This window comes from Gobio gobio (assembly GCF_949357685.1).
Source record: "Gobio gobio genome assembly, chromosome: 21".
Taxonomy (NCBI): Eukaryota; Metazoa; Chordata; class Actinopteri; order Cypriniformes; family Gobionidae; genus Gobio; species Gobio gobio.
The window spans coordinates 20,847,412-20,872,620 of NC_137117.1; the positions used below are offsets into that span (position 1 = coordinate 20,847,412).

At 37.9% G+C, this 25,209-nt stretch overlaps 3 protein-coding genes across 8 annotated transcripts in view; 2 read left to right on the forward strand and 1 right to left on the reverse strand.

Moving 5' to 3' along the window:
• The window catches only part of clstn1 (calsyntenin 1), a 49,654-nt gene extending 37,130 nt beyond the window's left edge, over positions 1-12,524 (forward strand). For all 4 annotated transcript variants that reach the window (XM_079802917.1, XM_079802914.1, XM_079802916.1 and 1 more), the window contains 8 exons: positions 248-405; positions 1,707-1,855; positions 1,985-2,223; positions 4,705-4,875; positions 5,063-5,208; positions 6,781-6,916; positions 7,329-7,513; positions 9,181-12,524. In XM_079802917.1, the coding sequence (XP_079659043.1) occupies positions 248-405; positions 1,707-1,855; positions 1,985-2,223; positions 4,705-4,875; positions 5,063-5,208; positions 6,781-6,916; positions 7,329-7,513; positions 9,181-9,375 (1,379 nt within the window). In that variant the 3' untranslated portion in view covers positions 9,376-12,524. The remainder of the gene's footprint in view (positions 1-247; positions 406-1,706; positions 1,856-1,984; positions 2,224-4,704; positions 4,876-5,062; positions 5,209-6,780; positions 6,917-7,328; positions 7,514-9,180) is intronic.
• A 2,396-nt stretch (positions 12,525-14,920) lies between these two features.
• lzic (leucine zipper and CTNNBIP1 domain containing) lies at positions 14,921-17,621 on the reverse strand. 3 transcript variants are annotated; one of them, XM_079802399.1, is made up of 8 exons: positions 17,490-17,621; positions 17,208-17,253; positions 16,998-17,105; positions 16,786-16,921; positions 16,560-16,658; positions 16,374-16,469; positions 16,184-16,265; positions 14,921-16,093 (listed from the first exon to the last, which is right to left on the reverse strand). In XM_079802399.1, the coding sequence occupies exons 3-8, from the start codon at positions 17,096-17,098 to the stop codon at positions 16,035-16,037; spliced, it is 573 nt and encodes a 190-aa protein (XP_079658525.1). In that variant the 5' UTR covers positions 17,099-17,105; positions 17,208-17,253; positions 17,490-17,621; the 3' UTR covers positions 14,921-16,034. The 3 variants fall into 3 exon arrangements, with proteins under 3 accessions (XP_079658525.1, XP_079658524.1, XP_079658523.1); XM_079802398.1 differs by lacking the exon at positions 17,208-17,253 and having other exon boundaries at positions 17,496-17,621; XM_079802397.1 differs by lacking the exon at positions 17,208-17,253.
• A 134-nt stretch (positions 17,622-17,755) lies between these two features.
• On the forward strand, positions 17,756-25,104 carry LOC307117242 (nicotinamide/nicotinic acid mononucleotide adenylyltransferase 1-like; the record flags this gene model as incomplete). The annotated part of the gene is made up of 10 exons (XM_079802034.1): positions 17,756-17,886; positions 18,793-18,948; positions 19,079-19,262; positions 19,503-19,636; positions 22,252-22,635; positions 23,111-23,175; positions 24,119-24,215; positions 24,382-24,560; positions 24,842-24,943; positions 25,051-25,104. Exons 2-10 carry the CDS (start codon positions 18,834-18,836, stop codon positions 25,102-25,104), a joined length of 1,314 nt encoding a protein of 437 aa, XP_079658160.1. The 5' UTR covers positions 17,756-17,886; positions 18,793-18,833.
• Positions 25,105-25,209: the final 105 nt, after the last annotated feature.

Consider the following 25,209-nt stretch of genomic DNA (forward strand, 5'->3'; position numbering starts at 1 on the left):
TTTTATGTGCCTCTTTTTGTTCATTCCCATTCATTTGCCTTTTTTCCCTCCCACCAAGAGTTGCATGAGGCCACAGGCCTGAATCAGGTCATCCATCATCCTGTGTGACACACCGGGCGGCACCGGCACAGAACACATAACATGCATGAGCATCAGTCACACAACCTGTGCACACTAAGCATGCTTGAGTTCAGCAGAGCATTTATTTGGTATCTAACATGTTCTGTCCCCCTCCGGGTTTGTGTAGGTGGCAGTGCCCGCATGACTCAGTACTTCCGGGGCAACCTGGCGGGACTCATGATCCGCTCAGGCAAACTAGAAAACAAGAAGGTTATTGACTGCCTGTACACATGCAAGGAAGGTCTTGACGTGCAGCTTCCAGAGGAAGTGGCCTCTGCTGTGAAGGTGAGTGGATGCAAACTTTGAAGAACACAATTCAAATGATTGTTTGCTTTTTTTGGGCTATGCAGGTTTGAAAAATCTGATGATCATAAGAGTCAAAAGCTTTAAGAGATGACTATTGTGATTCATGGGTGTTATGTAGTGTTATTTTAGTATTATTTATATACTATTATAGTATTTATTTTTTATTCTTTTTATTGCTATATAGCTTTTAATTTATTATTTATTTTTTGTCAAGTCAAATTTATTTGAATAGTGCTTTTCACAATACACATAGTTTCAAAGCAGCTTTACAGAAAACCATGATGTTAATTTTTATAATATCTTAATATCTTTATATTCCCATTTAGCAGATTAGAGCTTGGTGATGATATAATTTACATTTTGTGGCAATACAAAGCAATCAAGCAGTTGAGATGTGCTATATAGTAGATAGTATATCGCCCTACACAAGTGTACTGTATGTATGCGGATAAAGCTGGACATGTAAGGGATAATCCACGGCTAGCTGTGTATTAAACAATTTTAACGCAAGGCAAAGAACCGGCCGATGCAAAGTGTATTCAAATTGTTTAATGCACAGCTAGCCGTGGATTATCCCGCTTACACCATTGTCATTTGCCAGCATTGACAACTTAAAACTGTTATTGATGTTTGCAGCGCAATATTTGACCAGAAGAGTAAAATTGACAGTTATTTTCATCAGTTAAGGCACGTTAGAGCGAGTATTCTAGAATGGTGATTCAACTGACTTGGAACTACCTGTGTATTGAGTAAGAAATAATTGAAGACGGGCCGTTTATTTTCTTTTATTAGAAAAATAATGTACAACCGTGGTAGTAATGTGGTCACGACGCGAAGCAGAGTTTTGTGGCCAAAAACATGGGAATAATTTATCGTTTGTTGTGGGTTTTGGTTCTTTTGCTGTTGTCAGCTATAAGGACATTTGAAATAACTGAAATCATTTGGCGAAGAGATATGAAACTGTAATGCGGTCAAGACCTGCCTGGAACTACTTTAGCCGTGCGTTGCAGATATAGTGGGATATATCCATGATATATACAGTAAATCCATGTTAGGCTTAATAAATGTATATATAAGTTGCTTATAAGTTGTTCCTTTTTATTTTAGTTTTTAATTCTAGTACCTTACAGTTTCAGTTAGTTGCCAAAGTAACATTTCTATTCTCTTTTATTTCATCTTAATTTTAATGACTGCGAAATACATTTCTAAGAGTTTTAGTTCTAGTCAGCAATGATAGCACTGGTTCCCTGATGGATATATATTTCTCTGTCCCTCTCTAGGTGGAGTTTAACCCCAACCAGTCCTCTCTGAGCCTGGAGGGAGATGACATTGAGAGCTTTGAGAAAGTCATGCAGCACATCTCGTACCTGAACTCCCGGCAGTTCCCCACCCCAGGAATCCGCCATCTGCGTGTCACCACCACTGTCAAGTAAGTTTCATCTGCATCATGCTCAACCCACTTTGAAATATTATTGTTCCAAAATAAAAGTGGTCTTGTCATACTTTTAGCGCAGTCATAATGGTGAATGTATAATTGATCTACTTTGTAATTCTATAGATGCTTCAATGAGGAGACGTGCATCTCCGTGCCAGACTCTGAAGGTTACGTGATGGTTCTCCAGCCAGAGGAGCCAAAGATCAGCCTCAGTGGAATTGACCATTTTGCCCGTGGAGCAGCTGAATTTGAGAGCACGGAAGGTGTTACGCTCTTCCCTGAGCTGCGGATCGTCAGTACCATCACTCGCGAGGTGGAGGTGGAAGCTGAGACCGAGGCAGAAGGCGAGGATGATCCCACAGGTACGTTGGGAATGTGAGATTCACATATTTTGCTGAGAAAGCTGGAGAGAGAGGAAATGGTTCATAAGAGAAAAGAGGAAAAAAAAGTTGTAGGATAACCATCAGAAAACAGATTGACTGGGAATGGTTTTCTTCATTGCAAGAGGAATTACTTGAAAGGACAGTTTGAGTTCAATTTGAAATGTAAGTCAAAGTAAAATGGGCTTGAATGGCATGATTAAATGGACATGGAATAGTGATTAAACTGTTTCTTGGAGTAACATTTTGGAAGTTGATGCTGAAATAAGTGCTTGGCATACTGCTGTCACTTGTAGGAGTCTTTATAATGGATTCTGGAATTAAATAAATAGCTTATGCTTCAGGAAAAGAAAGTCTAAAAGGCTTTCTCTTAGCTCGTGATTTTTATTTTAAAGGGGTGGTAAAACACATTCTTTTGAAGGCTTGACTGTGTTTGTGGGGTGCACTGTAACATGTGTTCATGCTTCGTTTTAAAAAAAATTGCCTTATTTTTCATATATTTGACCTTTATTCTACACTGCTCTGTCCCTCCTTGTAAAACGGTCTGATGCTTTCCGGGTTGTATGAAGCCAGTCCCTCAAAAATACGCAATGGGCTCTGATTGGTTAGCTGGCTCAGTGTGTTGTGATTCGCTAACCGCCTAGTGCATGTTTGTCGGAAACGTCACGCCCCTTCCCTTCACCGGAGGCTGTGCTTTGGTCAGTATTAGAAACAACGGCGTCAATAAAACCATATGAGCCCGAATCAGACCCAGAACATTTGAGTGAAGATGATCGAGCAGAACCTGTTCAGTCCTCAAGAGTAAAGACTGCGGATCTATAATCGCTACTGAATGGCACTTTAACTTTTGTATTTTTAGAACGATTATAGCCAAATATCTGTCGCAAGAACTAACCCAAAACGAACACTAAGCACTGGCTTTAACTAGTAAGTTAGCCAAATCACATACAGAACCATGTTTAGCAAGCCTGTAGATAAACAATACATAAAAGCTCTAATCAAAGAATCATTTACACTAATGTCAGGTTCGCTGTTGAGATTTTAACGTTAGTGTTTGTGACGATAGGTGTTCGTCGGATAACGTTAAGTATGAATGAGCATTTAACAGACTGGTTTGCAGAACAGCGCTGTCATCTGTTTACTTCCTTGCTACAACCTATTACAGGAAAACACATCGATGAAAAATAAATCAGACTTACAGGTTGTGGCCCGTAAACAGCTTCTGTTTGTAAATCCAGCTTTCAGGACAAGCCGTTGTGCATATCCTGTATTGAACTCCCGAAGTTTGTGTTGTCCTCCGTGAAATGTGCAGCGCGCGCGTTGTGCATCCACGCACCGGCAGTGTTTTTTTCACCCAGCTGACGTTGTGCAAATCTGGCATTGAAATCGCGAAGACGGTGGATGTTTTCCTCTGTTAGATGTGCTGCAGGGAGCCCTGCGCGCGCCTGATTCCCCGCTGACTCAAACACACGTGCATATAACATGCTGTATGTTAAACGCCCTGCAACGCACCCCCGTCCCAAGGAAGGCTGAACAGAGCAAGTATCCCAGACCTGCAATCCGGATGAAAATAACAGCGTTTCCTCTGCATCGCGGCAACAACACTCCAGCCTAACTATACCACAACAGCGCCGCGATACAAAATGGCCTCACCCCCCCCTTATTTAATATTCTCGGAGGAGGGGTTTATGTAAATATTGAGCCTGGTGATGTCACCAACCCTGGAGGAATGTGTGTAGTCGCCTGCTGGCCGTGTGCTTTAGTTCTTAGAAACTGATTTCTTTAAAAGCAAATATCTCCCTTTGCTTTAAACGTTGTAACTTTGCAGATGTTGTTTATGCTCAAGCAGCAACATTACACGCTAGCTAAAGTTAGAATAGTGAAATCGTGGTTTACCACCCCTTTAAGATTTAGCGTATGGAGAGAAGGGAAATGGATAGTGAAAGTGAAAGAAAGTTGTAGGGTAAGCATCATAAAATCCCCTTTGACTGCAAGATAAATGACTTGCAGGGACAGTTCACCCCTAAATGAAAATTATATCAAAATTTATTCCAAACCTCTATGACATTTGTGTTCTACACAAGAAAGAATGATATGGACTCGGAATGACATATTAAATGGAAATGCAAATTGTTAAACTGTGTCTTGGAGTCATATTTTGGATGTTTATTTTAAATAAGAGCTAGAAATACTGATGTTGTTCTATAGATAAGACAACGTAGGAGTCTATTTAATGGATTCTGAGATTAACTGTATACAGTAGCTTATGCTTTAGGAAAATACAGTCTAAGGGCACGTTTTGGCTCATGTTTTTGTTTGACATTTTAGTGCATTGTAAGTATTTCTTACAGGTTGCTTAATTGGTGGACTGATTCTGAACATTCAAGTCTTTCCAAGATTAAATTAAATCAAAAGGAGAGGCTCTGATCTAATTTACTGACGGATGGCTTTTGTTTTTGGCAGTGCAAGAGACGGTGGTATCTGAAGAGATCATGCATAACTTGGACACGTGTGAGGTGACTGTAGTGGGAGATGATCTGAATGGAGATCATGAGAGTTTGGAGGTGGATCTGGCCCAAATCCAGCAGAGAACTCTGGAGATGAGCTCTTCTAACGTGGGCATGGTCATCACAGGTACTCATCCATCTACATCAACAAACAACTGCAATATAGTTTGCTGCACACATTTTGGATTATATTTGTGATTTTCCTTCACAGTACTTTATATTCGGTATCTGGCTGATTGACTGATCTAATGGCAATAAAAGCTTCTATACTGTAATCTTAACAACACATGGTTAAAGTCTGTCTCTGTCCACAGGGGTTAACACCATGGCGAACTATGAACAGGTCCTGCACCTGATCCGTTACAGGAACTGGCACACAGAGGCTCTGTTTGACAGGAAGTTTAAACTTGTCTGCTCTGAACTCAATGGCCGCTACATCAGCAATGAATTCAAAGTCGAGGTATGGCTGACCGCACGCTGTCCTCTTTCATAATTTATTACATCCAAAATACCATAGTACCTACCTTATGTATGTGTGTGTGTGTGTGAATATATATATATATATACACATACATACATACATACACACACACACACACACACACACACACACACACACACACACACACACACACACACACACACACACACACACACACACACACACACACACACACACACACACACACACACACACACACACACACACACACACACACACACACACACACACACACACACACACACTACCTTTAAAAAAGTTGGGGTCAGCAAGATTATTTTGGTAAAACCTTTATGAAATGTATGTATTGGATGCATTAAATGAATGTATTAATTTGATTAAAAAGTGACAGTAAAGACATTAAAATGTTACAAAAGATCTCTATTTAAAATTGCCTAAATTCTTTTCTTTTGAACTCTATTCATCTAAAGCCCTATTCGATCGGTAATTGTTTCTCACATGGAAGTCCGTAAAAATAAATTTGCATGCCACCTCAGTGATAAAACTCGTGCATTCGGATGGCGATTTATTCATGGTGAGTTTTGTGATCCTGCGCACCTGTGGGAACGCGCTGCTCACATGGTCAATAACATTATTGTATGCTGTAAATAAAATGTCATATGCTTGGTATAATAATAATAAATGAATAAAAAAATTTAATCTGTTTAAAAATAGGAAAATATATAGACACATAGTTAAAATGGTTTTCTGTCTTGTATTTTATCTCAAAATAAAGGATGCCATTTTATTCCACATGGAAATGAGATTTTTACGCGGGTGATGGGAGAAAAACATGAGACATTCTGGATTCGGACGGCAATAAAATCACTGACTAGCCCCTGTCAATGATGAAAATACCTTATGACCCCACGAGAAACAATTACTGTCCAAATAGGGCTAAAGAATACTGGAAAAAATGTCTGTTTCCTCAAAAATATCAAGAAGCCCAAGCTTTTCAACACTGAAAAATAATAATAAATGTTACTTGAGCACCAAATCAGCATATTAGAAGGATTTCTGAAGGATCATGTGACACTGAAGACTCTGTTGTTAAAGGTTGCGAAAAATTCAGCTTTGTCATCACAGGAATATGTTTCTGTTTTTACTTTGATCAAATAAATGCAGCCTTTGTGAGCATAAAAGGCCTCTTTAAACAACATTTTAAAAAATCTTACCGACCCCAAACTTTTGAACAGTTGTGTATATATTGAACAAATTAAAAATAATATTTTGAAATGATATAACTAATAAAAATATATTTTAAGATTAAGATTAAAAAAAATTATAAGCTTTTAGTTTTTTAAAAATATAGTTTTAACCATATACATTTTATTACATGAATATATACAAATATATAAAACAGTTATTGATTATTTTTTAAGGGTAATGTAAATACAAAAATAGAATATGTAAGGCTATATCAAAATAAGCCAAATAAGGATATGCAAAGGCTGATTCTGTATCAAGCTGTATTGTACTGTACTGTGCAGATGGCAGTTGTGTGACCGTCTTTATCTTTTATGTAATCAGGTCAACGTGATCCATACAGCAAACCCAATGGATCATGCTAACAATGCTATGGTACAACCTCAGTTCATCAACCAAGTACAGCATGCTTCAGTGGACCTGTCTGGACACAACCTGGCCAACACACACCAAGCCTCAGGTATACCTTCTCCTCCCCTCCTCTGATCCATCTGTTCAGCTTCTCTTAGAGATAAAGACTTTTCATTGGCTGCCTCATCTCTCACAGTATCTCTCCTAGATTATTGCACTAATCTCTCATTAAAGATAATCCAGACTTTGTAATCAAACGAATAATCGGTTTAATGTCAAGCTCAAAACTGAATTCAGTTTCTTTCCATGAGTTTTTCCACAGTTTAAAGTCAGTATAGAAAGTAGGGCAGTTATGGAGTGCCGTGTACTTAGCCCGTTTTTAATGGCGCGCTTTTAGGGATTATATATGAGTGCTGTTCACAACATCTGGACATCCGGCGAGGGGCACCTTAGCCAACCTCTTTTTTTTTTTGTTCCCCACCCTATACCAATGCTAATCTGTGTCCCTTCACTCTTTACAGTTGTCCCCAGCGCTGCCACCATCGTTATTGTTGTATGCGTGAGCTTCCTGGTGTTTATGATCATCCTGGGTGTGTTCCGTATCCGTGCTGCCCACCAGAGCACGATGAGGGACCAGGAAAACGGCAAAGAAAACGAGATGGACTGGGATGACTCAGCCCTCACCATCACTGTCAACCCAATGGAGGTGCGTTCTTAAAACAGAGCTCGCTTAGTGCTCTTAGAGCACTCATACATAATCAATGCAGCAGAGGGCTGAACCCATCAAAAACTCATTGCACTGTTGTAAAAATACAGTTATAACCATCCCTCCTCCTTCACTAATATGGATTTTCTGTTTACTGAACTGTATGCAGTATTTATAGTGAGGTTATTGAAATAAATATTTAACTAAACTATTTCATAGATATTTATCTTATAGAGAGATCATTAGCTGTGATCCATAAAGTACACAGGCCTCCACTATAGAGGCTAGGGATGAAATAAGCCATCTGCGGTGTGTGTGTATATATATATCATGATCAGGCATAACATTATGAGGTGAAGTGAATAACACTGATTATCTGCTCATCACGGCACCTGTTAGTGGGTGGGATATATTAGGCAGCAAGTGAACATTTTGTCCTCAAAGTTGATGCGTTAGAAGCAGGAAAAATGGGCAAGCGTAAGGATTTGAGCGAGTTTGACAAAGGGCCAAATTGTGATGGCTAGACCGCTGGGTCAGAGCATCTCCAAAACTGCAGCTCTTATGGGGTGTTCCCGGTCTGCAGTGGCCAGTATCTATCAAAAGTGGTCGAAGGAAGGAACAGTGGTGAACCGGCTACAGGGTCATGGGTGGCCAAGGCTCATTGATGCACGTGGGGAGCAAAGGCTGGGCCGTGTGGTCTGATCAAAAAGACGAGCTACTGTAGCTCAAATTGCTTAAGAAGTTAATGCTGGTTCTGATAGAAAGGTGTCAGAATATACAGTGCATCACAGTTTGTTGCGTATGGGGCTGGATGCCTTGACCAGTCAGGGTGCCCATGCTGACCCCTGTCCACCGCAGAAAGCGCTAACAAGTGGGCACTAGAGCATCAGAACTGGACCACGGAGCAATGGAAGATGGGTCTGATGAATCATGTTTTCTTTTACATCATGTGGATGGCCGGGTGCACATGTGGATTACCTGGGAACACATGGCACCAGGGTGCACTATGGGAAGAAGGCAAACCGGCGGAGGCAGGGTGTTCTGCTGGGAAACCTTGGGTCCTGATGTTACTTTGACACGCACCACCTACCTAAGCATTGCTGCAGACCATGTACACCCTTTCATGGAAACGGTATTCCCTGGTGGCTGTGGTCTCTTTCAGCAGGATAATGTGCCCTGCCACAAAATAAAAATGGTTCAGGAATGGTTTGAGGAGCACAACAATGAGTTTGAGGTGTTGACTTGGCCTCCACATTCCTCAGATCTCAATCCAATTGAGCATCTGTGGGATGTGCTGAACAAACAAGTCCGATCCATGGAGGCCCCACGTCACAACTTACAGGACTTAAAGGATCTGCTGCAAACATCTTGGTGCCAAATACCACAGCACACCTTCAGGGGTCTAGTGGAGTCCATGCCTTGACGGGTCAGGATTTTGGCAGCATAAGGAGGACCAACAGTATGCCAACAATAAGCATAATGTTATGCTTGCTTTGTGTGTGTGTGTGTGTATATATATATAAATATTATAGGTTCAGCTGACAAAAAAAGTTTGGCAACCTCTGCTCAAAAAAACAAAAAAATAATTAGATTCTTCATCAATCAACTCAAATCTACAGACATTTATTATGCAGTTTAAAGAATCTCCAATTGTCTTTTCCTCTTAGACTTACGAGGACCAGCACAGCAGCGAAGAGGAAGGAGATGAGGAAGAGGAAGAGAGCGAGGACGGAGAGGAGGAAGACGACATCACCAGCGCAGAGTCAGACAGCAGTGAAGATGAGGGCGGCGAACAGGAAGACCAGCAGGGTTCGAGCAGACAGCAGCAGCTGGAGTGGGACGACTCTACCCTCAACTACTGATCCTCCCAAACACGCAGTACACACTACTTTAAGATCACACACACTCACACACAATGACAAATCCACCCCTGCACAGTCACTTCCCTCTGCCAATAGGGACACCCATGTTCCCCTTACCTAAGGAGCCATGCGTAAAAACGCTGAAAACTAAACGATTATACGATATATGTACAATATAGATGCAAATATATCCGGTGTCTGTCGTGACAGGTGTTGCAGTCCGCTTCATTTCCACCCGCCGAGGCTTCCCTACCGACATCTTATCGTGGTGGTATTCAGTGTAGTATAGTATCACAGGTATCTCAACACAAGTTCCTAATTTATTGAACCTTTTTCTGTCCTTTCCGAGGGAATCCCGGCACACATTTGCTTTTCTTTTAAGCTGTGTTCGGACACATCCCTGCACTTTTACTTTCAAGTTGAGCTCCGAGAATGATTTAATGTATATTCCTTGCACCCGACGTTTTAGGTTGATTTGCTCGGGAAATTTAGAGGGAAAACTGATGCTTTCCAATCACTTTCTTTCCCCTCTTTATATTGCATGGCAAGATTTGCAATCATTGGTATGGAAGAATACAACTGCTTTTTGATATTTTGTAAATAAGACGAAACCATGTAATTAGTCAATGTGTTAGTGAAAGCCTAACCAACGGTCACACAGTACCTGCTGTAGAATATTTATGTCAGATGCTCTTAGCATGTTTCAGAAACCTTCGGTAAATCTCATGCTCGTGCAAAAGACGTGCGCTTCATAGAGAGAAACCCATGACAGAGGCTGAGGTTTCTGTGGCAAAGTGTCATTCATTTTGTCTTTTCTCTTGGAGGTGGGTGTGCATCTTTTTGTTTCGTTCCGTTCTGTTTCGTTTCGTACTGTTGGGTTGGCGTGGAGTTGGTTCAGTGCTTCGGCTTTACATATGCTAATTCTAGCTGAGCTTGCAATGGCACAAATGCTACACCAAGGCTTCAATGTTTTTAAATCAGTGACGTTTTGGGGACTAATAATCACATTCAGGTGATGAATATACAGTTGTTTTTTTGTGTGTGGTACTGTATGTTGTACAGTTTAGGCACACTGCAGTTATTTAAGCCATTCTTAAGTGATAGTGCTTGTATTTTCTGTAATAAATGGAGACCAATTGGAATCACAGTATGCACTCTAATGACCCAGTCTGAATAACAGTTATGAGTGGAATGACATGGAAAATGGGTGCGCTGGTGATTATCGACAATGTGAGCATTGCGATGTCTATTGTGTGCTGTTTTAACAGACCTCTGTTGCTAAAATATTGGCTTTTTTTTTGTGCAAATTCAGGGTTACCCCACATTATTCTTGTCGTTTCGAGGCCCCTAAAAGCATTAAAAGGGCTAGTTTGCCTATCACAACACATTCAAAGAAATGAATTTCAACTCTTAAAGCGTAAAATATTTTTGCAGTATGGTCGCTAGATTTTATTGTACATGGAACTGTACTGTAGAGTTGTGTAAAGATATTTGTTTACATTTGGTAAACTTTTATTCCTTTTTGGTGACGCTATCAATCTACTCCAGATTTGCAGGTCATTTCTCCTCGTAGTTGCTCTCAGATCCATGTTATAGTTTCATTTTCATACTTTTCTTACTGTGATTGGACATTTCGGGATGCACCTTCGAAAATGGTCAGTTATTGGGGAAAACAATATTCCGTTCCCGTTGGGCTTGAAAAAGATTGTTAATTATTTAGGGGATTGTACATTGTTTGATTGTTTAGTAAAGACGGGCGTGAAGCTTTAGGGTACTTCATTCAGACCTTTTTTTTGTTTTGTTGTTGTTTACATGCATGACTATTCTCAGTTTAAGGCCTAAGCTACAAGGCTTTGTTGTGATTGGTGGTATGAATATAATTTTACGTTACGTCAGAAAAGGTAAAAATGCGGGAAGTTGTCGAGAAGGTCTGTTTTTGTGACCCATGAAAGGGCGAAATGTTAGTTATTTCTTTGTAGGTTTTAGTTTTTACATGTTTTGGTCCCCCCCCCCCCCCCCTCAAAATTGACAGGGCCTTTAAAGAGAGGTCTAGATTTCAGCTGGTGAAGTTGGGAGTGCCTTTTGCCTATCACAGCGCATTAATAACACAACTAACCAAACACTCATCCCTGCCATTTTCTTATTTTATAATTATTTAATATTCGATTTCGTACATGTATGGGGAAGTGATTTTAACTTTTTATTTAATTTTCTGTTATGATAGGGATCAACAGCTAGTTTTATCAAGAGTGGGCGTTTTAATTGTCCAGCATAGATGTCTTGTGTTCATGTTGATGTGTAGAGAAAATAGGTCCATACTGTATCATCAATGAATATTGTACTAAATAATGTTTGAGGAAATCCACTTGGAAAAGATATACATTATTATAGGCAGCATATGTGGGTATGAGTTTAACAATATGTGTATAGTGAAAGGTGATCTTGAAGTGTATCTCCTGATGAGGGCAGCATGAAATTCACAAGAATCAGATACGTCATGATTTCTCACACAAATGTAAGAGTCTCTCACAGACGGTGTATTCTCAACATACAGTCATTTTGAAAATGTTCGATCGATGTAGACCATTCCATGAGACCAAATTTAGTATAATCAATGTTTGTACTGAAAATCGCACAATTGTTTGTATCTTCCCTCCTTTCCCCTGATGCAAATATTCATCCTCAGTTTCTCAAGGGAAAATCATGTGAAATGTATTTCAAACGATGTGATTTCGTCATATGGTTTTGATGATTTTAAGACACTGGCGCATTATAAATAACCTGAGTCTGTGCTGAGTGTGAATGGCTGCAGATGGTGAGTATGTAACAGGGCATTGTCTTTGCATGTATAACACAGATATAAATATTTCCTGTAACTGGCACATGATACTGTGGGTTTGGAGTGGTGTAGATGGGTCAGGAGACTGGTAATACTACTGAATCAAAGATGATCTGTCACAGATTTGCAGCCTTCAGTGGTCATTGTTCACGTTTTGAATTACTTTTATTTTTTTGCTCTAGAAATGAAAAGTGGGATGTTGTAGAACTGTTGGATGTTGCCTTCCAGCTCATTCACTTTTCTATTATTCAGAGGAATAATTATAGTGAAGTTGATGCTTGCTCATGAACAAAATAAATGATGAGATGGGAATAAAGTTGTGTCGGAGTTCAGATTATTTCATTTATATGCTACACACAATTTCTTTCTATGCCCACTTTTATCTTGACACAAAAAAAAATCAATGTAATCACACAAAATAACCAAAAAACATTCTTTGGCCTTGATAACAGCTTGCATTCTTGCTGGCATTGTTTTTATGAACCGTACTTTTCCACAGTCTCTGTTGTTATTGATTTCCAAATAGTTTCTAGTTGTTCCCAAAGACTTGCTTTTAATGAAAATTTAGTGCGTTCTAGCTTTGAAAACAATAAATCCCAAATGTTTTCCATAGGATTCAAGTCCGGACTTTGACTTGGCCAATTGTGACTAAAGACCTTACACATACTGGTGGATTAACCATTTACCAAATATTTTTTTGGTAATCATCAATATTGTTAGTTTAAGGCAGCTGTGGCTCAAACTTACATTGGGTGGTGGTCTAATAAACTTGTTAAACACTTTAAGGACACACCTCCAAATCATTGAATTCAGGTGTTCCAATCACTTCCATGGCCACAGGTGTATAAAAGCAAGCATCTAGGCATGCAGACTGCTTCTACAAACATTTGTGAAAGAATGGGTCGCTCTCAGGAGCTCAGTGAATTCAAGCGTACAGTAATTGGTTGCCACCTGTGCAATAAGTCCATTCGTGAAATTTCCTCAATACTAAATATTCCACGGTCAACTGTTAGTGGTATTATAACAAAGTGGAAGCAATTTGGAACAACAGCAACTCAGCCACGAAGTGGTAGGCCACGTAAAATGACAGAGCGGGGTCAGCGCATGCTGAGGCGCACAGTGTGCAGAAGTTGCCAACTTTCTGCACAGTCAATAGCTACAGACCTCCAAACTTCAGATTAGCTCAAGAACAGTTCATAGAGAGCTTCATGGAATGGGTTTCCATGGCCAAGCAGCTGCATCCAAGCCTTACATCACCAAGTGCAATGCAAAGTGTCGGATGCAGTGGTGTAAAGCACCCCACCACTGGACTCTAGAACAGTGGAGACGTGTTCTCTGGAGTGACGAATCATGCTGTTCTGTCTGGCAATCTGATGGACGAGTCTTGGTTTGGAGAAAGATACTTGCCTGACTGCATTGTGCTAAGTGTGGGTTGGGCTTGGTCCCTTAGTTCCAGTGAAAGAAGCTTCAGCATACTAAGACATTTTGGACAATTTCATGCTCCCGAATTTGTGGGAACAGTTTGGGGATGGCCCCTTCCTGTTCCAACATAACTGCGCACCAGTGCACAAAGCAAGGTCCATAAAGACATGGATGAGAGACAGTGAGCCAGGCCTTCTCGTCCAACATCAGAGCCTGACCTCACAAATGCGCTTCTAGAAGAATGGTAAAAAATTTCCAGAAACACACTCCTAAACCTTGTGGAAAGCCTTCCCAGAAGGGTTGAAGCTGTTATAGCTGCAAGGGGTGGGCCAACTCCAAATTAAACCCTACGGATTAAGAATGGGATGTCATTAAAGTTCATGTGCATGTAAAGGCAGGTGTTCTAAAACTTGGGTACAATATTAGTATTGGTATCTTTTTATTACATTATTACATAGTAATGCATTATATTACTAAAGGCCTATAGCATTCAGTAACCCCTACAATCATCTGTTGTATAGATTTTAAAAGCAGCATTATAAATGCATCATATTAATCCTCTGCCATCCTCATACTTTAAAGTTTGAAGAAAATAAATATTTCCTTACCCGAATAGTTTTTAATCGGCCACGTTTCCTCAGGCATTTTAAACTTTCATGACGGTGAATTAGACCACAGTAATGCTGCCACCTAGTGCTTGAAAACTGAAAAATATTCATATCTACCATTTATAAAAGTTTCAATGCTGCCTAAAGGGTGAGAGCAGAAGTCCCTGCAGGGGCGCCGCTAGCAATTTTGGGCCCTATGAAAATTTTTTATGTTGGGCCCTCTACCACACCAACCTAGCTATCCAAGATCATCTCAGGGGGCCCCAAAAGTGTGTGGGCCCTTGGAATCGTCCTAACTCCCCCCCCCCCCCCCCCCTTAGCTGCGCCCCTGAGTCCCTGTCCCAAATGTCACACTTCATATGCGCGTAATCGTGAAGTCCTTTTGGGTTGTAACGTTACGCCCTTGATGCGCACTTTTGCCGAGCCCGCACTGACGCGAGCTCCGCAGCATACTTTTATTTATTTATCAATTGCTTACGGAACACAAAAGTGAGTTAACCATAAGCCAAGAGGAAAACCCAGGGGTTCTGGAATGGCCAAACATTACATAATATTTGAATCCAGAAAAGGATAATAAAATAAATAAACATATAACAATCCTCACACATATATACACAAATTTACATAAAAACACCAAGTGTGAGCATGCATTGAGTTTTGGTAGTTTTTTTTTGTTAAAGGAGGTGGATAATATTTTTTATATAAAACAACTTTATATTAAAGATTTAATATAAAACTTCACTTTTTGGAAGTGAGAAAAATAAAATAAGGGACAAAGTTAGAATCTTACATTTGTGGATAAAATATTTTGCAAGCAAAATAATTAAGTTAAAAAGAAAAGTACAATTCACATCTATACTGAATTTAAATTTTGGCACAATGAAGGTTTTAACAGGAGCTCCACAGCATCTTCTCGACAATCAAAGCAACATTACGTCACTAAAGCTCGGAATACCTCAAGTGTTTAGGGTGCCCATTTGGGACAGAGACAGGGCCGAAGCCAGCTAAAGTCATAGTAAAAGTATTAGTTTGACACCCTGTGTATTTATTTTGTTAAATGGCCAGTGTGGAATTTTATATAAAGTCTTTAAATATTTACATATTAAATTATTTTCCAAAGATCGCAATCCAGTCTGTAATGGAATTTAAAAGCAGTTTTCGACTCCTTTTTAAACCCAATACTATATGCAATGTAATAAAAATGGTAAATACAGAAAAGAGAAAACACTGACAACTTTTCAAATGTCGATCGTCAAATATATTCAAAATACAAAATATTTACAAATATCACACTGGTTAAAAAGTAATGACAAACTAAATGAAACTGTTTGTTACTATCAAATACTAGTACCCAAAAGGCTTGTTGGCAGACAACTTGATAATAAGGTTAATAAATTACATTACAACCAGAGGGTTAAAAAATTAATTAAGACCATTTTGAATAAAGGCAATATTACGTCACTGTATTCAGAAAATAAGAGCTATTCTAAAATGCGCTTTAATGTGTAAATGTTTGACACATTTCACTGAAAATGTAAACACTTTTTTCACTGTACCCAAATCAGAATGTACAATCAAACATAAAATGTCTAGGATGTATACGATACAAATAACTGCCTGATTACTCCCAACATAGATACTTTAGGATGAGTGACCAGATGATGTCATCTGCCAATTCTGTTCTTAAGTGTAGAAACTGCAACCAATGTTAAAAAAAATAAAAACACAAAATACTGGAAAACTCACAGACAGCAAAAACAAAACTAATTCAATCCTATAGTAAACCAGACTTATGTCTGGGTCTTCCCAACTCCAGAGCTGGCCAATGCCATTATCTTATCTTCAGACCCTGAAAAGGAAAGATACATTTGATTATTAAAGAGGTATTTATTCAGCATAAGTTGCTTCAATAGTAATCGATGATTGATTCTCATCTTACCCAGGCTCGCGGTCACCTTCTCAAAGTGGCTCAGAGTGGCACTAGCATTTGCAGCAAGAAACGCTTCATCCTCTGTTGTGAGCTGCGCATTCAAACAAGTTACAGATATAAGAAACAGTTTAACACGCGAGTCTTGAAATAGATGCATGTCTGCCGGAAAGCATTTGTGTGTCAATAATAGCCCTCTCACCTTCTCGCCAAGTTTTCTCAGAGCCGTGAGAATCTCCACTTTCTGCTGAGTGTACACATCTCGGGGGAGCTTTCCAACCATCACATCACGGTCCATCTGAATTCATACAGTATCATATCAACCTTTATCAAGTCTTTCATATCAAGTCTTTGTATAGGCGTTTATAGATTTGAAAATGTTAATCACCTCAGCCAGTCTCGTCCTCAGTTGCCCTGGCTGCTTTTTAGCAAACAGCCGAATAACCTCAGGTGTCTTGAATGCCTGACTGATGGCAGCTTGGATCGCCTGGTAAATATTTGCAGTCATAAATTATCTCAACATACATAATTATATTATGTTATAAAAAATTATAAAATTATATCCATACATTAACATATACAGTATGTTAATACAATAAAATTAAATTTCTTACCAGTTGCATTCCCCCCAATTCATCAACTAGTGTCATATTTCCAGACATCAACTTCTTCAACGACTCATTGAACTCGCTCAACTGTTCTAGTGTCTCTTTTTTGGTTTCTTCGTATTCCTCCTCTTCAAGCTCTTCTCTGGAATAAATAAACAACTGATCAAATTCTTGTATTTTTCTGTGCATGAAACTGAGAACTGGTGGGATGTCATTACCTGCACTCCTCTAAATCCTGGAGCTGTTGCATTAACCGGTCCATCTGTTCTTCCATGTTTTGTCTCAGTTTGCTTGTCTCTGATTTCCCCCGAGAAGCCATTCTTTATCTTTTTTAATAAATAAAAGGCAGATATCACATTTTCAGCTGCACCATCTATTAATACTGAACATGACATGTCCTACTGTTACTACATATGAGAATGTCACACCTGTTATGACCTGCTATCCACCCAGTTATTTCTTATCTGAACAGAACTGGTATACAGTGTTGGTTGAATTAAAGTAAATATTGTAATAATTTAAGCATGGTTTACCATCTTGACAGGTCTAGTATCACATTTATGAAATATATCACATTCTTTTGTCACCCTGCTTTATTTTCTCTGTCTCTGCGCAGTTAGCTTAGCTTGCACTTAAATATATATAAACAAACAAATGTACGAACAGTCCTAAACGTCGTGGTTTTATATTAATAAAGTAGCAATTCCCACCCGTACTTGTTTCCTCCAATAAAATTCCTACTGATAAAAGGCAAAATTGCAATTGATTTAAGTTCCTAAGTCCAGTCCAGTTGCTAAGGTGTGGTTTGCTAGCACCATTTATCTTCAATGTTTTTTTTGCGTAAACACTGCGCAGAGTTGATTATCGGGAACACACTACTAACGCGTAGGAATTGCGCATGTCTACACGCGCATTGATCATTTGTTTCACAACAACAAGAGGAATATTCGGACGTTTTTAAGAACGTTCTGTCTGTCGGTCTTGTTGTTTGTTTTGAACAATATTTCGCTGTATCTGTTGGTTAAAGTAGGTCGGTGAAGTTGTTTTACTGAAGCACAACCACTGCACTCAACTAAATAGGAAGCACGAGGCTAGTGTGTTGAATTGGTAAGAAGTAAACACAAGATGATGGCATGTTCATACGCATATTTGTGGAATGGTGGTTTATTGTATAGACTATCGTTCTTAAATCCTAAGATGAGGGTCCTTTTTAATGTTTCATATTTCCGTGTTCCTTAGTGCTCAGAAATTGCTGTCACAATAATATCTTACTGCCTACACTTCTACCTTTAGGGAAAGATTTGGTTGTGTTTTTGCAATTTAAAATAACTTTTTAGAGTCACATGATCCTTCACAAATCTTTCTAATATGCCCATTTGCTGCTCAAGAAACAGGTTTTATTATTATCAATGTTGAAAACAGTTGTGTACAATTCTTTTCAGGATTATTTAATACATAGAAAGTTCAAAAGAACAGCATTTATCTGAAATATAAAGCTTTTGCAACATTATAAAAATGTCTATACTGTCACTGATAAAATGTATTGATTTCTTCTCCCCAACCTTTTGTATGGTAGTATGTTACAAAAGCTTTCTATTTCAGATAAATACTGTTATTTGAACTTTCTATTCATCAAAAAATTACACAACTGCTTTCAACATTGATAATAATCATAAATGTTTCTTGAGCAGCAAATCATCATGATTTCTGAAGGATCATGTGACACTGAAGCCTGGAGCAGTGATGCTCAAAATTCAGATTTGCATCACAGGAATAAATTACATTTTAAAATATATTCAAATAGAAAACAGTTATTTTATATTTTAAGAATATTTCACAATATTACAGCTTTTTTGTGTGTTTAATAACATAATGCAGACTTGGTAAGCAGAAGAGACTTCTTTCAAAAACAATCAAAATAGTACAGTTTCCAAACTTTTGACTGGTAGTATATATATACACACATTGTCAGATATATAACTGCCTGATTTCAGAATATATTTCTATCTACAGTGGATTACTTTGTTCTGCTGACAGCATCTTCCATATAATCAATGGCATCACAAGAGAAAACCAAACTGGTGTTGTTGGCATGCGGGTCCTTCAACCCAATCACAAATATGCACCTGCGAATGTTCGAACTGGCTCGGGATCACCTTGAAGACACTGGTATGTTTTAAATAAAAAATATATATATTTATGTGAATAATATAATTTTTTTTTATTCGTTTTCTGTGATCAAATTTATACACATTTAGCATACATAACTTCATATATTTGTATTTATTTGTTGACTCAGAAAGATACAGAGTGGTGAAAGGCATAATCTCTCCAGTTGGAGATAGCTATAAAAAGAAAGGTTTGATTGAAGCCTGTCATCGGTTAGAGATGGCTAGACTGGCCACGGAGAAGTCTGATTGGATAACAGTGAATGACTGGGAGAGTCAGCAGTCGGAGTGGGTGGAGACAGCCAAAGTAGTTCGGTGAGAACATTTTAAGATCATGTGCTTTTAGAGAACAATTCATTATGGTTGAAGTAAGAGATAAATCTGTCACACCCTTTCTGCTTTGCACCTATTGTAGTGCTTTCTATCTTTGCATGAGTTCCATGCCACATCTGAATATGTCATCTTGTGTGGTTGGACGTCATATTTGATGTGCTACTACGTCAAAATGAGCAACGCAAAACTGACATTAAATCAGATCTTTCTGATCTTTTTTAGGCACCATCATGCAGAACTCAATTCCAATGAGAACAACAATGATGACGTGGACACAGTGAGGTGTGGGAAGAGGAGAAAGCTGGAGCAAAATAAAAGCATCTGTCAGAGTTCTTCTTATATTAACACAAAAACAGGTATGGAAAATAATCCACAGCAATCCTTCATAGGATAAATATTCCTACTGCTAAGTGCACTTAAATGTCCTTAGAATGTCACCCTGTCACTATACCTGACAACAGGCAATAAAAGTAATGGCTGATGTGCCCTCAAGACAGTAGAGAAACAGGGTACAGCGAGTTATATTTATGACTGTTTATTGTATTCAACACAATTTGCATCTCTCAGCACCGTCCGACGACATTCCTCTCCAAGTGGAATACTGAACAAATGTAAAGGTGTAAAAAAAGTGAGAATTGAAGCAACTAATGAGGAGAAACAGGTCAAATGCTTGTTGAGAACAAACTAGTGGTTCAGACCATTTTAGTTTTGCAGTGGGCACCGATTTTTACAGCAATAATTGGTCCTAACTGAAATAATTTAGCAGGGCTGCACGATTAACTGTGATTTTGAATTAAATACATGCACAGCGTGTTAAATCAGAGCAGATCGATCTCTGCTCCATCTCCGCAAACTCTGTGAGTTTGAGTCACTTATAACGTACTTTTAAAAAAGCAATACACACTGAACATCTTTCCAAACTTGTAATGAGAAGTGTTTACAAACCTGTTGTCCATCAAAAGAGAACATTTAATTACATGCTTTTACTTCAAAAATTAGTTACTGAATTAACTTCCTTCTTTTTGTGATCTGACGTGGGTTCATAACAGAATAAGGCAGAAAATATATTATTTTATTGTATTCTATATAGTAAAAGAAAGTCTATGTCAATTAGCATTGCATTATAATTATACTTTATTCTTATGAAAATACATGAGGTTGTTTGAAACACAGATAAACCATATATTGTCGCAATGGGATGTCTGCATCCAAAATCGCATACTCTGTTGAGTTTGTACTTTTTTGAATTAGTAATTACTTTGTGACCCCTAAAAAAGTATGTTCTATATAGTATGAGTGTGTGTAGTATGAATGTAATCCAGACTTTCTTAATTTGCCATGTTGTCGTTATCATGTGACCTACAGCATCAGTTGCGTTACATCACTGCCATTCACAAATCCTCTCCTGTGGCCCCATGGGATAGTAGAGTGTCAATCGTATGCACACTTCAGTATCTCGCCGGAAGTAGTAGGTCATCCAGGTCATACTCTTTCATGAGTACTGTGAATTCGGACATACTTCTTTTGTCACATACTGTTTTTCATTTACTATATAGTAGGGAAGTATGCGATTTCTGATGAAGCCCATGACTTTGTCCATATAAAGGATTTCCTGGAACATCACAAGTTTTATGACTTCTATGAGTCTCACTTGTTGACTTTCTGTGCAAGGATGCCCTCTACGAGTATGAATGAAAAACATTACATTACATGTGTGTACTCAATAATGCTGACAACACCCCGTTTTCGGTAAACATAGGAAAAATAATTCTTCTCTCTAAAGAAATTTGAAGTAAATCAGTTACATGCAAAATCATAAAATTTTTCTTAATTGGATGCTTTTTTTTACTGACAAAAATTAAGAAATTACTGTCACAGATTTGTATATAATATTTTAATTAAACCGTAGACCTTTCTAATGATTTAGAATTATAGCCCCCCTGCATGTTAACAGGTTATCCAGCAGTTTTCCATCAAATAAAAGTTTTCTATAAAATATAACGATAATAATTATAATTTTATACTAACTTAATAGAGAAATAGTGTTATTACAATAGCAGTATTTCTTATTTTGTAATAATAATCATAATCATAATAATTACTATTAGTGAGGCCTATTGATATATATTAAAAAAAAGATTTTTGGCCATATTGTGCAGTCCTACAAACGAGCACCACAACCCCTGTGTTTTTTTTTTTTTAAATCACTCACAATTTTAACAAGAATTTTAAAATACAGAGTAACAGTATTATTTATGATATATACTTAAAATATTATAATATTAATGTATGTAATATAATTGTTACATAAATATAAAATAAAACAATATTAAAATTGTAAAAATATAAAATGTAACTTTTGGCAGCATTTATTTGGAAAATAATGCTGTGAAATATTATTGCAATTGAATTTTATTTGAATAGTTAATTCTATTTGAATATTTCAAATCTGAATTTTCAAATGTATTATTATCATTGATAGCAGTTAATGTCTGTTTAATATTTTTGTGGAAACAGTGATACATTTTTTCCACAGAATTCTTTAGTGAATAGAAAGTCCAAAAAGAAGAGCATTTAGTTGAAATAGAAATCTTTTGTAACTTTATAAATTCCTTTACTGTCAATTTTGATTGAATTAGCGAATCCTTACTGAATAAAAGTATGATTTTTTTTTATTCTTAGGGATCCTGAACTTTGGAGATGCTGTGCAACTTTTTTTTTTAAATATAAGCTCAAATATACAGTAATTTATTTTGCTGCAGCTCTACATAATGTGTTTTCAGGTTTTAATCATATCTAGTTCCAGTAGTACAGCCTAACCATACCATACCATAAATGAACATATAGCGTTGGCTTGCCCACGTGGCTTTGAAAAGGAGCACGTATTTCAAATGAATCATGACAGATCTGTTTTAATTAAAGCAGTCCAAATCACTAATATGTGTATTATTGTCATAAATGTATATTTTAGACACCCCTCATCTGAAGCTGCTGTGTGGTGCTGATGTGCTGGAGTCATTTGGTGTCCCCAACCTTTGGAAGCCAGAGGACATTGAGGAGATCGTGGGACAATACGGTGTGGTGTGCATCACAAGATGTGGCAGTGACGCAGAGAAGTTTATCAATCAGTCTGATGTGCTGTACCAACACCGTAAGAACATCCATGTGGTTCGAGAATGGGTGACCAATGAGATCTCCGCTACCCATGTGCGCCGTGCCCTGCGCAGAGGACAGAGCGTGCGCTACCTGCTGCCCGACCCTGTGGTGTGCTACATTCAGGATCACAGTCTGTATAGCGCTGAGAGCGAGCAGAAGAATGCTGATGTCATCCTCGCCCCTTTTCAGAGATACACCAGCACTTACTAGACTGATGTTCTGCCACTTTTGAACTAGACTCTTGTTCTGTTTGGGGTCTTCGATGCTTGATTGACACTTTCATAGTGCATTTTTCTACTGTGAACATTTTTTTCACAAGAGAAACTGTTTTGACCAATTTGAGCTTCAATATTCACAACAATAAATGTTTGCTAATAAATGTAAAACCTGTTTATAATTTGCTGTTGTTATTTTTCATTATAATACATATCTAAAACCTATTAAAAATGCTTGCATAACAAGTGTTAAAGGTCATTAGAGAAGGTTGCTGTAGAATTCAAGCTATGGTAAAGCCACATTTGCTCAGTGAAATTTTTTTGACAAGTGAGAACATTTGCCTTAAGCATGTGTATTCAGTGTTGAGATCTTGACATGTAGGGAACATGAATTTGACAGTGAAGAAATCCCTCATGCTCTTTTTGTAGTTACATAACATGTATTATCTTAATCTGAAGACCTTTTTAGATCAGTGCTTATGTATGAAAATACCTGGCATACACTGCAGAAAGATGGGGAAAAGGTGGGAATTCCAAGGAACAACGTGATTACGACAGAAATTCCTCATAGTTTTCGGCCAGACATGCCTTGTCCTTGTGTGCTGGTTAAATTTAGAAATAGTAAACATTTAAAAGACTTCCCCGAAAAACAGTGGGTCTTTCATTGTGTCCGTCACCTTGATTGATGACATTTGCATATAATACATCTTAAAACATCTTAGTAATAGCAGGTGTAACATTTACTTACTTTCAAGTCACGTTTCACACCTTGTAGTTTTGTTTATAGTGATCAGATTTGTTTAATCAATCGTGTTTTTTTTTAACGAGTTCTAAAATGATTATGCACAATAATAAATAGGTTTTAAGTGGATTTTATCCATTTGATTCAATTTTAACTAACACCTACTCATCATCACATGCTCAAAATAGTAAGTTTCGGTCTGTAGTCAATTTTTCCGTCTTCCTTTAAAAAATTCACAGTAACTTGATGTGCGTAATCGATGTTTTGTGACGGTCATGTGCTTATGATGTCGTATGTGGGACCATTTGACAGTAGGCCTAATGGAATTTTTTTTTGGTCCCTTCGAATTTTCCCCCCACAAGATACAAGGAAATGCAAGCGAAGTTAACGAGAATTCAAGTCTAATAAAAGTTCAAAATTAAGGACTTTTAATGTCAATTTTTCAATCATTTGTCAAGAAGTGTTGTATTTTATATAACGTTAAACTAACTAACTTATCGTCTGAACAGTTAGTATTGTGATCACGGGTGTGTTTTGGCAAACTATTAGCACACAAACACCGGCCAGACACGTTTTTCCTTACGTAAAAGCACGAGGTACAAACAAGCGTCAAAGACATGCACATTAGAAAGCAAAAGGACCGCCCACTCAGCTGACAGCACATATAAGAGTTGAAAATCTGTCATACCTTGTACCTTTTTTCTAGTTGTACCTATTTCTACTAGGATAGTTTGCAAACGGTTAACAAAATGCCTGTAAGCCTCTGTGGTACATGGGACATTGTCAGCAATGTCAACCTTGAGGGATACATGATTGCTTTAGGTAAGATTGCATTCATTATATTAATTATATTATAGTATACTATTATATTATATATTATTCAGTGTGTAAAGCATATTATATTTTATATTATTCAGTGTGTAAATCATTCCCATTTGTTTTTCATTTATGTCAGGAGTAATAGATCCTATACTTTGTTCTCTCACAGGGATCGGCCTGTACACCCGTAAAATCGCCCTTAAGCTAAAACAGCGTAAAGTAATCGAGCAGGTGGGGGATCAATATGTTGTCAAGACTATAAGCACTTTCAGAAACTACACTTTCTCCTTCAGAGTCAATGAGGAATTTCAAGAGTTCACCAAGGGACTGGATGACAGACACTTGAAGGTAAATCAATCTATCTATCTATCTATCTATCTATCTATCTATCTATCTATCTATCTATCTATCTATCTATCTATCTATCTATCTATCTATCTATCTATCTATCTATCTATCTATCTATCTATCTATCTATCTATCTATCTATCTATCTATCTATCTATCTATCTATCTATCTATCTATCTATCTATCTATCTATCTATCTATCTATCTATCTATGTATGAACACAATATGGGGGACACTTAATGCACTGTTTGAAAATTAAACATATATCTATCTGTCTAGTCTCTGGTGACCTGGGAAGGGAACAAGTTGGTGTGCTTTCAAAGGGGTGAGAAGAAGAACAGAGGATGGGCCCACTGGATCGAGGATGACAAACTCCATTTGGTAAGTGTGAAATTAAGCATCTTATGCTATAAACATCTGTAATAAACATTTATGAGCTGATTTCATTCGTTAACCCACTAATAACCAGACCTCTCATGCTTTTACAGGAGTTGCACAGTGAAGATCAAGTCTGCAAGCAAGTTTTCAAACGGGTTGTCTGAGGCCCTGCTGTAATGTTTACTACTTGAAACGGTGCAATGATGTAAACGAAGCTGTTCACACTTCTAAGTCAGAGGAATATGAGGCGAGAGCAAAAACCAAGGGTT